Source organism: Agelaius tricolor, unplaced genomic scaffold (assembly GCF_023055355.1).
Source record: "Agelaius tricolor isolate 1412-34295 unplaced genomic scaffold, bAgeTri1.0.p SCAF_9, whole genome shotgun sequence".
Lineage (NCBI taxonomy): Eukaryota > Metazoa > Chordata > Aves > Passeriformes > Icteridae > Agelaius > Agelaius tricolor.
In genome coordinates, this window is record NW_027269269.1 from 650,336 (window position 1) to 664,767 (window position 14,432).

Here is a 14,432-nt window from a genome sequence, read left to right on the forward strand (position 1 = left end):
TAAGAAATAATAAAGTAGAAGAAAACAACGCAGGTCAACATTTGGCTGCAGCTATAAAATCAAAATCAAAACATACAGGATTATCAAGATTCCTCCTTCTCATCAGCACTGTAACCCAAAAGAAAAACAGATCTTCATAACAAGTTATAACACTTTGACACTAAATCGCCCAGCTTTTACAATTAACTTACCGGTCATCAATACTGTTTTGATAATATATATGCAGAAGTTTATCTTTGATCCATGATATCTGTTTTGCAGCTTCTTTTCCTGCTTCTGATTGCAATGAATATTTCTTGTATATCTGTGCAAGTCCCATCATAGCTTCCTTCCTCACTCTCCACTTGACAAAAAGAAATAACAGCCAGTTTAGCAGTTCAAAACTCAAAACTGAAAAGACTGTAGAATTTTCTGTTAGGTATTTCCTAATCTACACCAAAATAACATAATTTAATTCACAAAAAGGTTGAACTGAGTTCTTAGTGAAACAGTTTCTCATTAGGATGTATGTTGCATCACATCTATTACACTAAACCTGTCAACACCAGTAACTACCATAGAAGTATGCCTCTTGAATTTAGAATTATTACTGATTTAAGCCAACACCCTTTCTCACATGCCATACTCACTATCTGCATTTCTGTTATGGCTGAAACAAGAAAAAGCATGTCACAAAATGAAAAAAAAATTAGGGGATAATTTTTAAAGTTCACCATCATCAAACATGTTTACTGTGCTTTAAATTAAATAGCGAACCTCATAAATTTTACCAAATAATGTAATAAATCTAAACTAAAATTCAAGACTATTCAAATTTGAAAGCTACTACCCTGATTTGCAGTCTTTCAATGATCTAATTAAAAGCAGGTAATTTAAAATACATGCAATACATTCTGAAACCTGCTTGAAAAATTTTTTAAGAAAAATGCTAGAATGTTTTACAAAGATTTTCTTTGACTCAAAAGTTTTACTGGACTAGACAACTTTAACAACATTGTTGTGTTGCAGCCAATTTAATTATTTAAATAATATAATCTTAAATAAAATACAGCACAATGAAAAATGCAGCATTCTAGTAATGGGAAGAAGGTACCTCACTAAATAGATTTCATCAAAGTTTTTTGCTTTATATTGGTTTTCATTTGTAATTTAAAATCCGTATAGCATTTTTTAGAAGTGCTGATTTTAAAGAAGGTGAATATTACAATTTAGAAGTATAAAACAGCTATTATCAATGCCAATTATGTCTTACCCGCTTGTCCAGTGTCCTTTCTCTGACGAAATTTAGCAGGTGATCATTGACAAGCAGAAGATCTTTTTTAGCAGCAGTAACTATGGATACTATAACATCATGCCGTATGGCCTCCTCAGGATCATGTGACCTTACTTTCAGATATTCTGGGGGGAAAACATGAGTAAATATAAGTATACAACTTCAGCTACTTTCCCCACAAGACAGAAACAGAACAATTATTTTATTCTGTTTGAAGCATCAGCAGTAAGAAACCAATAATTTTTTCTAAGACCAACTGGAATGTCAGTAAAACTTCATATTTGCTTAGAATATTAAAGATGTATATTATTGGCATTATTGAAATAAGAATTATGTGGCTACAATTTTTTTTTAATTATTTCTTATAGTAGTTACGCTATGTATACATTAGCAACAATCATAACCAAGCAGGACTGGAGCTGTAGAGTAGAATAAACAGTGCTTGAGAACTTGCTAACCACACCAAATACATTTTAAAGTCTTACATCAGGCTAGAAGCTACTCTCTTCTTGCAGGCTCCATGCCCTTTGGCTCCTAGAGTACATTAGCTGCACACCTGCTCACAACTTCTGTATTATCCACAAGGAATCTAGTTCACCTGCTCCAGGAACACTCAACAGTATGAGCCATGTAAGCATTGTAAGCAGGGACAAATCAAGAGATACTTCAAACTATAATGCTCATTTAGACACATCATAATTTTATCATCTTAAACATTTTTTTTAAATTATTCTGGTACAATGCTCATTTGCTAACACCAATAATATTAGACTATCAACGCCTAACTGCTTCTACATGTCAAATTTGTTAGCTACCTATTGTCAATTTAAATAACTGACAAATAAAATGGCAAAGTTCATTTATATTTTTAGCTGTATTTTAGGCTATTTTAGAAGCACAAAAGGGTAGGAATACCCTAACAGAAGTTAAGATCGCAGTTCACTGCATACATCAATGCATACATACACTGCATACAACACTGAGAACTTTAAGAAACTTTGCAAATTCAAACTTTATTTTGAATGAAAGAACCAGAAGTTACTATTCTGTCATGACTATTCAATGACCAGTGAAAATTTTCAAGTCTCATCTGAAACACTGGCCATTAACATTACCAGTAATCAGCCCAAGTGTCAAAAGAGCATATTTCAAAATAATGCTTTGCAGTTATGAAGACTATGAAATTTTAAATCCAAACAAGCCTTTTTAAAAAAACCTATTGTTTCACAGGAACATAAACTGAAACAAATGAAAAACACTGCCATTACACAAAACATTCTTGTCCCCAATACCAGTGAGCCACAGAAATTTTTAAACTATTTTGCTTTGATAAGCACTGTGGGGAGAGAGAGGAGGGGCAAGCAAAATTATATTTCCCAGACGATACCATTAGAGGGGGCACAAAGTCTTTCTGCAATGCAAAAATAAAATAAATTAAAAATACAATTCTGATAATTAAAAATGAAAATATTTTCGCCATTCTATTAAGGAAAGACACAGAACCTTTTGGGTTTTTTAAGTTGGCTTAATTCAGAATCACAAAATATTCTGAGTTGGGAAGGGACCCACAAGGGTCAAGTCCAACCCTTATGGCCCATATGGAGATCAAACCTATGACCACGGTGTTCCATGCTCCAATTAACTGAGCTAATCTCTGGATAACGCTGTAACTACAGGGTGACTCCAGCCTGCCTCTAGTTGTGTCCAATTTGACAAATACTCAGCAAGCAGGAGAGCAATCCCATGCACTTTACACTCCTTTTAACTCCCTCCTTAGACCAACTAGGCAAAGATACTGACTCAAAAAAACTACATGTAGGAGTTTGATGATCAGGGGAAGATACAGTCTACAAAGCAAACCAACCAATTCTCATTAATTATACGGTTTTTTATTAAGACATGGGAAGCAGCAAATACTAAAGGCTTCCACTGATGCCAGTTGCCTTCTTCCTACAGAGCTCCTGAATTTCAGGCTGTGTTTGATCTGAAGGAGGTAGAACTGTGAAGTTGTGGTCAGTTTTAAGGACTGTTATGTTTTAGACAGTGGCTGTATAAGACTTAAACATTTCAGCTTTGTGGAACTTAAGTCTCCCCTATGCACCCTAATTAATAAACACCAGGACCATTAGGTTAGGCAGGCTGTCTTTACCTGATCCCATGGTGCTTAACTTCAGCAGCAGTTGGGAATGCAATGGGAGTGCTACTGTATGAGAGGGAGAAAAATCTCCCTAGAGGAGGCATTCTTTGTGTACAATCCCCTCAGCCTGAGAAGCAACACTGAAGGCAGGGACTTTGACTTAGAACTCCACAATCAATTAGGTTCTGCACAAAATCTGACAGCATCACTTGGGATTACAGCTGGCCTTTTTGACTCTTCCAGTAGTCTTAAAAATGGTATTTTAATGTTATAATGAAACCGATACCTGTTAAGTCCTTTGCCAGATCGGGGTGGTTCATAAGGCAGTGACTTGCAAATTTGACACACTCAAGGCGAATAGGTACGTGGATATCGTTAAACCTAGTTAGAAACAAGACAATGCATTACAATAAAAATTCCACTTCTACCAAAGCAATCTGTTAATTTTTACACCATCTCAAATACTTCTGAAAATGTTTTTTATGCTTCCCGTGCATGGTTACATGCATACAGCACCCCCGACTTCACAGTATTAAGTACACTGTCTTTAGCTTTAAAAAAAATTCTCATATTCATTTGTTGATTCATGTTCTGAACACAAAAAGAATTATCTTCTCCTGGTACACATTAAAAACTCCCAGGCAGACAAATTATTAGAAAGATGTATGATATATTTTAATTCCTTTTCTGTAATGCTACACCTAATTAACCATGAGAAATGTATCAGAAACTCAGAATTTTATAAGACTGTGACATTCATCCCCTCCTTGTACTGCATGACAGACAACAAACAAATGCATATTTAGTCTGCTACAAATTTCTTCTGAGATGGATCATTTAATTGGATTTCCTTTGGGAAGACTGAACTCAATTTGATGCTTGAAAACTAGTATTTTCACATTTTTAATTATTATATAAGTCATTTTATAATAAAACTGTTGATGCAATTAGTTAGATGCAATTACAAGACAACTCTTCCAAAATTAAATGTATTTTCAAGCTATCCTCAAAATCCTTGGTATGAAACAACTTAAAAATGCAATTTTAGAACACTGTTGCTGTTGAAATATTTATTTATCAAAATAGATATCTTAAATCGATTTTAAGGAATACCTGGTTTTAGTAAAAGCTAGTTATGTTTTCAAAAATCAAGAGATTTTTATGAATGCTTCCTTCAATAACACAGCTATTATAACTTTGTGAAAATCTTTAGAATATTATAACCTGGTAAAAATCTTTAGAAGTAGTAAATGCATATATGTGATTCATAACTAGCATAAAACAGTTATTGTGAACAAACTGCACATAATGACAGTGTAACACAATGAAGCATTTTCCTTTGGGCCCAATCAGATGTGGTAATTTTTGATGACATTTCATGTTTTAAATAGTTAAATATTTTCATGCAAAATACCTTGCTTCAATTAAGTTTCTTCTATTCTTAAAAGTAGCATTTCTTTGAGGACTCTGCTTTTGATGACTGAATGCAATATTATAAACTATGGCATTTGCAATAACTTTTAGAATGTATCCTCTTTTACTCAAATCAAAAATACTTTTTTTATAGTAGCCAAACTTGAGTTTCTCATAATTACAAGCTCCAGTTGTATTTTCTATCTCAAACTGGCAGAATATTTCAAAAAACAGAAAACTAAGTATGTTTGCAGCATCATAAATACTACATACTTTAAGGTACTCCTACCATTAAAAAAAAATTGAAACTCATACACAAAGACTGTACTTAAAAGCCTCAAAAGCAGTTTTAATATCACCTAATACTAAAAACATACTTTGATGCTGTTTTAAAATTAATCCATCATTGAATAGTTTCACTTGTGAAGAAATTAAAGTATTCATTTTTCTTGACAATGGCAACAAAGCTAGTTGAAAAAAATGAGCATTTAAGGAGATGATTTGTAAATGTTCACTCTGTGGAATGACAGATGTGGAAGATACGTGTAAAATTGCTTCAGCATTATCTCCCAGATCTCAGATAAAGCAGCAGGAGGGAATTCAGGCTTAGCTGTGTCACTTTAAAAAAAAACCAAATCAAATGCATTTGACTTCATTGAATATACTTCTTCCCTAGACAGGAAAATAAACTAGAATATACCTCCCCAGGTAGCACTGCCAAAGTGGTTTGTTTTGAGATGCCAACTCGGAATCCTTTGCCCCAAACATTTTTGCTAGAAGTTTTACAACCTGCAGACGTTCTTCATTGTCATTGCTCTGAAAAATGAACAGATTTTTCTTAAAGTTAAAAGAAAAACTAACCCAAAAAACAGAGTTCTGTTTTGTACAGTTTTCACACCAATGCACTTCCATATTTCTAGAAATATCACAATACAGCTTTATAGACTTCTCTTATATACAAAAGTCTATCTCAAGGCAAAGACCCTTCATTACTTTTTTGAGAAGACAAAATAATGAAGACTGTGAAAATGAAGAACAATGTTAAGACAAAAAATGCTGTAAGTGAAGCCTGGTGAAAAATACATCTTTTTAATACTTATTAACAGTTTACTGATTGTTAGGAAATCCGTTATGTGCCTGTATAAGTTCAGACACAACACAAAAGTTACAGAAGTCAGTCTATGCTTGTCTGGTTTACAGTTCTTTAGAACAGTGCTTAATTGCTTAATTAAAAATATTAGTCAAAAATAGCAGTTTCCAGCATACAAGTTTCTAGAGAACATCAAATTAAGTACCCAAGATCTGAGATCCACAGGATGTGTCCTGTATTTGAGCCTATATTCAAAACTGCTGAGGTACAACAGATAGTCTTCCTTTTATATTGAAAATGAGCACCAACAGTGATAGTGGAAATATACTGGAGAAGGCCTTGTTTTATCATTGTTTTGCATTACATTCTTTAATTCAACACACAGAATGTGAACCTTAATGCATACTTCAGAAATGTATGTTAACATTTATGCAATTAGTGTGTAATTACTGTTCATCATATTTTTTTCCTTTGCTTATTAAAGAAAAGGGAGAAAACTCAATTGGCTGCAACAATTCCTTGAAAATGGGCAGCTAAAATTAATTTCTATTAATTTGGCCAGATTATTGCTTAGGTGATATTACAAATCCATTATTATTCCCTTTTTTTTTTCTGGTAAAAGTTAAGAACTGTGTAAAATACTGGGTTTTTTTCCTAGCATCTCTGAATTCTTATTAGTTCAGCATCCCCTTTTGAACATGAACAAGAAATAAGAGCACAATATAGCTGTTGGAATTCTTTTATACGACACCACAGTTTTAGAGACAAACTATTTCTCCTGACTCAATACCATAAAAGGGCTGAAACATTTGCCAGCATGTCTTTAATTCAGAACCCTAGTAAAAGCATTTGTAAAATCCTTAAAGTAACAGAGCAAGAGAAGTGAAGGATGCACTAACAGTGATATATTACTACATTACAAAAGACTAATTCTTTGGAATATACTTTAGTATTAAGTATTCAAAGCACTAACAGCAAATCCATTAATATGTTTTTTTGCATTTGACAAATTTTTTTCCAATTAACATTCACATTGATATTACTGAAAGCATTCTACAACCACCTCCTCTTAATCTGCAATAAATAATAGTTTTTTCTTAATGAGTTTCAGCCCATTATACTACAAATTCTTATTCTGTGGGGCATAGTTAAGAACTTCTAATTTCTTTTTTTGGGCTGCATTAGTCCAGCCTTCATGACTTACATCCTATCCTCTCTTGCTTAAACAAAATGTTAAAATATTAACCATCTCTGAATTTTTTTAGGGAACCAACACAGATTCAGAGCAAAACACTCCAGAATGTGGAAGAAGGAGCCAGGTGGAAGAGCTGGGGAGCACACTAAACATCCAGCTACTTAATTATACAGTCAGAAATATAGAGGAAAAAAATAACAACCAAACAGAATAAAATAAACCCACAAAACAGCAAAACCCTAAAATATCCTTAATTAATTAGTTGCAGAAGAAGCTTTTGCTGTATCAGCCACTAATCCAATTATAAGACAACCCACTTGTGTTTCTAGTCCTGTTGTAGAAACAAAAAATACTTGTGATGATGGACCTTGGTAAATAATTATTTGGTCCTTTCTAAATTTTTTACCCTGATGTTGGCTTCCCTGAAACATGGTTATATACACTCCAAGGGGTAACAAAAATAAACCTGTACTTCCTATTGAATGAATACATTGCTGCTACAGTTTCTCTCCTTTATTCTACTTTAATCTCTGCTCTTTTTCTGAGGGTGAAAGAAAAGGCATCAAACTCTGAAAAAATCTTAGTCTTTCTCCATTCTGTGAGACACTCTGTACTTGAAGAGTCAGACCCTTCACCTCTTAAGTAAATTCAGCACTCTAATAGTGTTCCATCATGACTTGTCAATACAAATTGACACCAAACATGGATATTTTCAGTTCCCCATACATAGTCCCAGCACACAGGCAGCTGCTCTTTGGCCTAGACATTTGAGTCTGTCAGCAAGAGCAGCTGAAGCCAGTCAGATTGTTACCACTACCAAGTCCAGAAGAACAGGCAGCACTCAGGGCCTGGAGAGATTTGGGAATAACAAGTGGACACATAACCTGAAACTTCTGAAAATTTTAATTACCATACCCAGGAAGAAAGGCAGCTGCAAAAAAAGAAGTCATCCTTTTACTGATTTTATTCATTACATCATATTGGTTTAGTAAAACAGTAAGATAAAAGCCTAAACCCCATGACAATTATTTCCAAAACAGTCTATTCATGAGCTTTCCATTCTCTGAACATGTAAATGTTATTTGCTTTCAGTAACAGAATTCCTAAAATTCAAGTATGACGTTTGAAAAAAGTTCCTTTCCTTTAGTTTCTTCTACAAGCTGACCTATACAATAATACATTTTTAGCTCTTTCCCAAACCCATAGTGCTTCTGTGTCAGTACTAGATCTCTATACACATCACCTTAAAATGCCAAGATCACGCACAAATGACTGACCCTCACAGAAGAGGTTAAATTAAATTAATATAGTGCTCATTCTCTTGTTAATTCCCCAGACTCCTTTCCATAATCAGGCAAAAACCAAATTCCTAGTAAGATGCAACCATGATTTCACACAGCTCTCACAGAGCTTAACAACAGAGTTCTGCCACCTGAGAACACAGGAGAGTTTTCTTTACATAAATCTATAGAGCTCGGGCAGGTTGACCCCAGCCAAAAGCCAAACACTCACCCAAGTCCCTTCTCTCCAACAGAAAGAGGAAGGGAAAAGGAAGGTTAAAAGGCCCATACATCAAGAGAACAAGAGTTCAGTAGGTAAAGAAAAAGCTATGTGTACAAACAGAGCAAAAAGAGGAATTCATTCACTACCTGCCACTGGCAGGGAGATGTCCTGGCAGTTCCTGGAAAGCAGGGTCTCACATAGGGCTCACTTGGGAAGACAAACAGCATGAGCACAAATTAATCCTTTCCTCCTCCTTCCCCTGGCCTTTTATTGCTGAGCACATGTCCCCTTTCAACCTTCTACTCTACTCAACCGACCTGGCAGGAGGAGGAATGGCACAGGGAGAAAACCTTTACCTGTGCCTTCACTGTTGTACCAAAATGGCAAGGTGCTTGAACACTAGGTGGCCACATCGTTTACATCCCAAATAGTGAGTAGGTTCAACAGTACTAGAGACACCTAAACTTTCTCACAAGTTTCATACTAAGAGTTTTTAACCCCTCTACACATGGTCAAAAATTTATTTGGTCTCTGATGAGAAAGTCTCTGGATTTTACCCCCACTCAAAGAGACAGCCTACAACCCTAAACCCATGAGATAAACCAGAAGGCTTCCTGATAGAAAGAGTACAAAAATTTTCATGAAGAGAAAGAGATTTGGATCCTGTCAGGTAATGGGTTACAAACTTGAAAGATTTTTGTTTACATCCTCAAAGTCCCATCAAGCCACAAATCAACCGGAAGGCAGAGGAGATGGCTCAGTGAAGCTCAGCTGATGGTTAGGGGAAAACCATCATCACTTCATTTTCAAAGCATGCCACAAAACCACAGGATCATAGAGTTATAAAGGTTGAAAAACTAAAATCTTAAAGATCCTTGAGCCCAACAGTTAATCAAGCACCGCCATGTTTACAAACAATTACAGCCACTTCCCTTCTCCAAACTTACAGAGACAGTAATTCCACCACTTTCCTAAGAAGACTATTCCAATTCTTGACATGTCTTTAAGTGAAGAAATTTTTCCTAATACCAAATCTAAGCTTCCCATGGTGCAACTCAAGGCCATTTTCTCTGGTTCTGTCACTTATTACCTGGGAGAAGAGACCAACTCCCCCACTTTGCTACAACCTCCTTTCAGGTTGTTGTAGAGTGAGTGAGAGGATCTCCCCTGAGCCTCCTTTTGTCAAGGCTAAATGTTTAGAAGCAAAGAAATAAGATATTACACAGAAAGTCTGTTCCATGTACAGAATATGCAACTAGAGGTAACATTGCTGATACCAGGAGGAATCCATTCAAATTCATGCAGAACTAGCCAATTTTACACCTGAAACCAAGCTTGCACTTCAGCTTCCAAGTGAGCCAGAATACTTGATATCCTTCTCAGGTGAGTCTGCCATGAGTGTACTTCATGTGGCCAAAATTTGTTTTCACTTACTGCTTTTGAAGCCAACTAAAAAGAAATGAATATTTTCAAAAATATAGAGAAAATTATTCAATTTGTCTTTGTAAAGATACTATGTCCCCTTCCGTGTGTTCAGTGCATGCAAGATGAGATCATTCTGGCACATCTCCACAACACAGTTGTTCAGACAATCAGCTTTCCTTCAACACTGGACACAAGAGGAAAGTTTTTCACCATGAGATCAATCAGCCATTGGAATAATCTCCTCAGGGAAATGGTAGATTCCCCGATATAGGACATTTTAAGATCCAGCTAGACAGAGTGCTGGGCCATTTTGTCTAGACTGTGCTTTTGCCAAGAAAATTGTATCCAGGTGATCCTTGAGGTCCCTTTCAACCTGGTATTCTATGATTCTATGATCATCTGCTCAGGAATAATACAAATCTCCTAAGCAGCAAAGCAGCAATATGAGATCTTGGAAAACACTAACTGTCCCGCTACCTCTTAAGCATTACTGTAATATTTGCCTTCTGTAACCACAACTCTGTATTCAAGAGCCATATCAGACAATTTCATAGAACAAAAACTGGATGTTCCAGTGAAACTACATATTTCACCTAAATATACTGTACAAACCTTAACTTAAATAACTAGTAGTCCATGGTAAGTGAGCTCAGGAAGACAAGGCTCCTTAACTGGGCATACAGTGACATAGTACTATGTGCCAAATCCAAAAAAGACAAAACCACTGAGTCCAGCTCTGAATGATATGCAGGACTCACTGAAGCTCTTGGCTATGGTAGTTTTAATTTTAATTGACCTTTATTGAAAAAAACAACTCCTCTCTCCTGATTTTCAGTATGGACTGTCATGCACGTTTTTTGCTTTACCAGCCACCTAAACCAAGGGTTCATCAAGCGTAACAGGGTTACTGCTGTCTAGTTTCTTTTAATTTGAAGCAATAAAAAACTGGCTGTCTTCAACCATAATCACTCTGAGTTTCATTGAAATCACACTTTATTCTCATTCTCAAATGAGCTATTTACCTGGAACTGAATTTTGAACTGAAAAAATGTTGACACTAGCTGCTGCTGTTCAGAATAAAGCTAAAGCTATTGTTGGAGTGGAAAGTATTTAATCAACACTGGCAGGTTTGCATGTAGAATGAACTTGTGCTGACTCAGAAAAAACACAGGTTGACCATATTTCAGAACACTTATCTTCAAAATACTCTTCTCACCACAGAAAGATCTTAAAGCCCCCTCAACTCATTTAGAACCATAAAATGATTTTGGTTGGAGGGACTTTCAAGGACATCCTTCAACCACCCTGCTGCGGGCAGGAACACCTTCCACTAGACCAGGTTGCTCAAAGCACCACCTACCAAAGCCTTAAACACTTCCAGAGGTGAAGCACCCACAAATTCTCTGGGAAACTGGTTCCAGCATTTCAAACTTTAAACCAGGGGTATCCTATTCCAAAGAGAGGTGCTTTTTTTCTTCTTTAAAAGATGGGTCATTTGACAGCCAATGGGAAAAAACAGGCATATATTATTTTTTCTTGTAACCTGAAGTATCAAAACACACACATGGAGTAACAAATGATTACAGTGCTTTTGGAATAGCTACAAACTATACTAAGTTCAAGAAGCCAACAAGGAATAACAGTGGTAAGAATGTAGCTATCAGAACCTACATATCTTCTGGAAACATTGTTAAACTTGATCCTGTAGACATCAAACATAAACCACTTACCCTTTAAGGGTTCAGACCACAGTGAGAAAACTGCACTAAGGATGAAGGAGACAGAAAGCAACAAAATACATGTACATCATCTGGAAAGAGCACACTAAACAAAGAACAGAAATGCAAACATGAAAAAAATGTGTTGTAAATTAAAAAATACAAAGAAAACATGGAAATGCTTAGGGCTGAAATCAGCTAGCTGAAGAAAGAGACAACCATTTTTTCCAGCCTGGGTAAAGAGGGAACAAAACAAGCAAATAAAAAGTTGACATTGGCTACTACACTGATTCCAATAAAATAAGATTCAAAAATTACATCAGTATTGAAAATCATGAAACATGAGTCAATGAAGGAGTAGGACAACAATTGAAGAACCTGCAGATTTTAGTGGACATACAGATGGGAAAGGTACTGCAATCATATACTATTATGGCAGCAGGTAAGACCAAATATCCTGAATAACACCTTCAGCTGCAGAAGTACTATTTTTATTGGAGTGAGACTGATAATTGTTTGCCATCTGTAGGAACAGGAATTAAAAGTCTGGAAAAAGGTCCACTTTGAAGACACAGACAGCAAGCAGTAAATTGAACCCTACTTCTCTCAGAAATGTGAACAGAATGACAAAAGCATTAAAAAACCCCCTCATCCAGCAAGTGTAGCGTGCCTGCCTAGCAACATTAGGGAAAAGTAATTGGCATGAACAAGCCACTGTGATAATATATATTACCATAAGTAGAGGCCAAAAGTGCTACAAACCTAAAATCTGTCCCCTGTAATAAAAACATTCAAACTTACAAGCGGCCCATTGCACATCAGCCCCTCAAGCTTAGTAACAGATCACATACAAACAGAGTAATACTAATCTAATCACAGTCCCCACAGAAACCCTGTGGAATGACGCATAGAATAAAAGTAGTGCAGAATGAAGAGAGAACCAACTCATGTGTTATATCACATTTGTCCAAGTGATAGAGACACTTTGAAAAGGAAGTCAAAAAGAAAAATACCCCTTAAAATAGAGAGCTAGCACCAGCTATTCTCCAGACATATGAAAAAAGCCTGAAAAATCATAAGACATTGCAGCAATTGCTACAAGACATACTGATGCATTCCAGCTGTCTTCTTTCATCTGTCACAGAACTACAATTTGGACAAAATTATTAGTACATATTTTCAAAATATGAAGTCTTTCACAATAAATAATAAGTTAACCCAGAAATAAAACAGGTCAAACCCTCAAGTCATCAAAAAAATGGAGTTATTGCTTGAAATATACAAGCCCAAACTATCTACCAACCAAATCCCAAATATACACACAGACACACACTGTAGGTTAATACACTTCAATTTAAATTACATTTTTGAGGAGCTGTATGGGTTTTCCTTTAAACAATGCAGAGAAGATAATTTTTACATATAGTTATTAATTCTGTTTGCCAAATAATTCGAAGAACTTGTCAGTTAAGGAAAAAACCAAACAATAATGGTCAAAGCATACATGTTTCAAATATATAGAAAGGGTAGAAGTGTTTACCTTGAGTTTGAATTCGAGCTGTGGTAGTACAGAAAGCAAGAGGTGACTGTCAATATTGTATAACTCCAAAATCAAATCAAACACATGCTCTGACAGGTCACTAATTGATGTTTTACCAAGCATGAGGACTTGATTGAAGAACTGGGAAACAAAACAGATTACAAATCAAGAATGAGAGTACACATGTACTCTTCTAAATCCTATGCTAAATCCTAAAACATTAAGTCACTTTTAACCTTACATTAATTTCACTCCTAAAAGAAAAAGGATGGAATGTGGCACACACAAATCAGAATTCCATAGCAGAAGTCTTAAAATATCATTGTCTTGTATCAAGTATTATACATAAAGGAAAACATTAAACACGATGTTCGCCCCAGCAGGCCTAAAAATAATTTAGGAAACACAACTTTAAAGGAATTTCAGTGCATCATATATTTTTATAGTGGGACTATATTCAGAGTTATTCCACTATCGAAAACCATCATTTCAAAAGTATTCTAACATTTAAAGCAAAGCTGAAACAACTGGCTAATTACTACACTACACAGCTGACAGGTTAAGGAGTTGAAAGTAAAAGCATAGGAGTTGATAACTGATTGTTTCAGAATTTGTATTCAAGAAGCATAATGCAACTGTAAAGCAAATATTTCTTCTTGGTAAATTTGACATCCTTGAGGGAAACTTCACGCTTCCCATTAAAGAAAATATATCCACACTATTTTCAACTACATCCTCCCTGATGGGTAAGAGGCAACTAAAGAGGAATAAGTAAATAAATAAATAAATAAATAAATAAATAAATAAATTAGTGCATTTTACTGTAAGTTAAAGACTGTCTTGAAGAACTGTTTTGCTTTTCAGGATACAGAGTTGCCTGAATGTATATAATCCTGGTTAGGAAACTAACTGATACTGTGTTTTTAATGTATCTCAAGAAAGAAGATTTTCAAACCCACAAAATACCTCTAATGAGAAAGAAAGAAGACTCCATGTGCATTCTTCCTATGAAGGAAGATTCTTACTGTACAGACTTCCTGAAAGCTCAGAAAATGGCACCCAGTTTGTAAACTAACCTTACAGATGAAGAAAATTAAAAACATATTCCCATGCACCAACACCTTCCCAAACACTAGGT

General features: G+C 35.4%; 1 protein-coding gene across 3 annotated transcripts in view; it reads right to left on the reverse strand.

Moving 5' to 3' along the window:
- Positions 1-14,432, reverse strand: part of PDS5B (PDS5 cohesin associated factor B) — a 102,026-nt gene that overhangs the window by 49,714 nt on the left and 37,880 nt on the right. For all 3 annotated transcript variants that reach the window (XM_071433943.1, XM_071433944.1, XM_071433942.1), the window contains exons 8-12: positions 13,295-13,435; positions 5,524-5,639; positions 3,697-3,791; positions 1,253-1,398; positions 192-343 (exon numbers count right to left, since the gene is read on the reverse strand). In XM_071433943.1, coding sequence (XP_071290044.1) covers positions 192-343; positions 1,253-1,398; positions 3,697-3,791; positions 5,524-5,639; positions 13,295-13,435 — 650 coding nt within the window. The remainder of the gene's footprint in view (positions 1-191; positions 344-1,252; positions 1,399-3,696; positions 3,792-5,523; positions 5,640-13,294; positions 13,436-14,432) is intronic.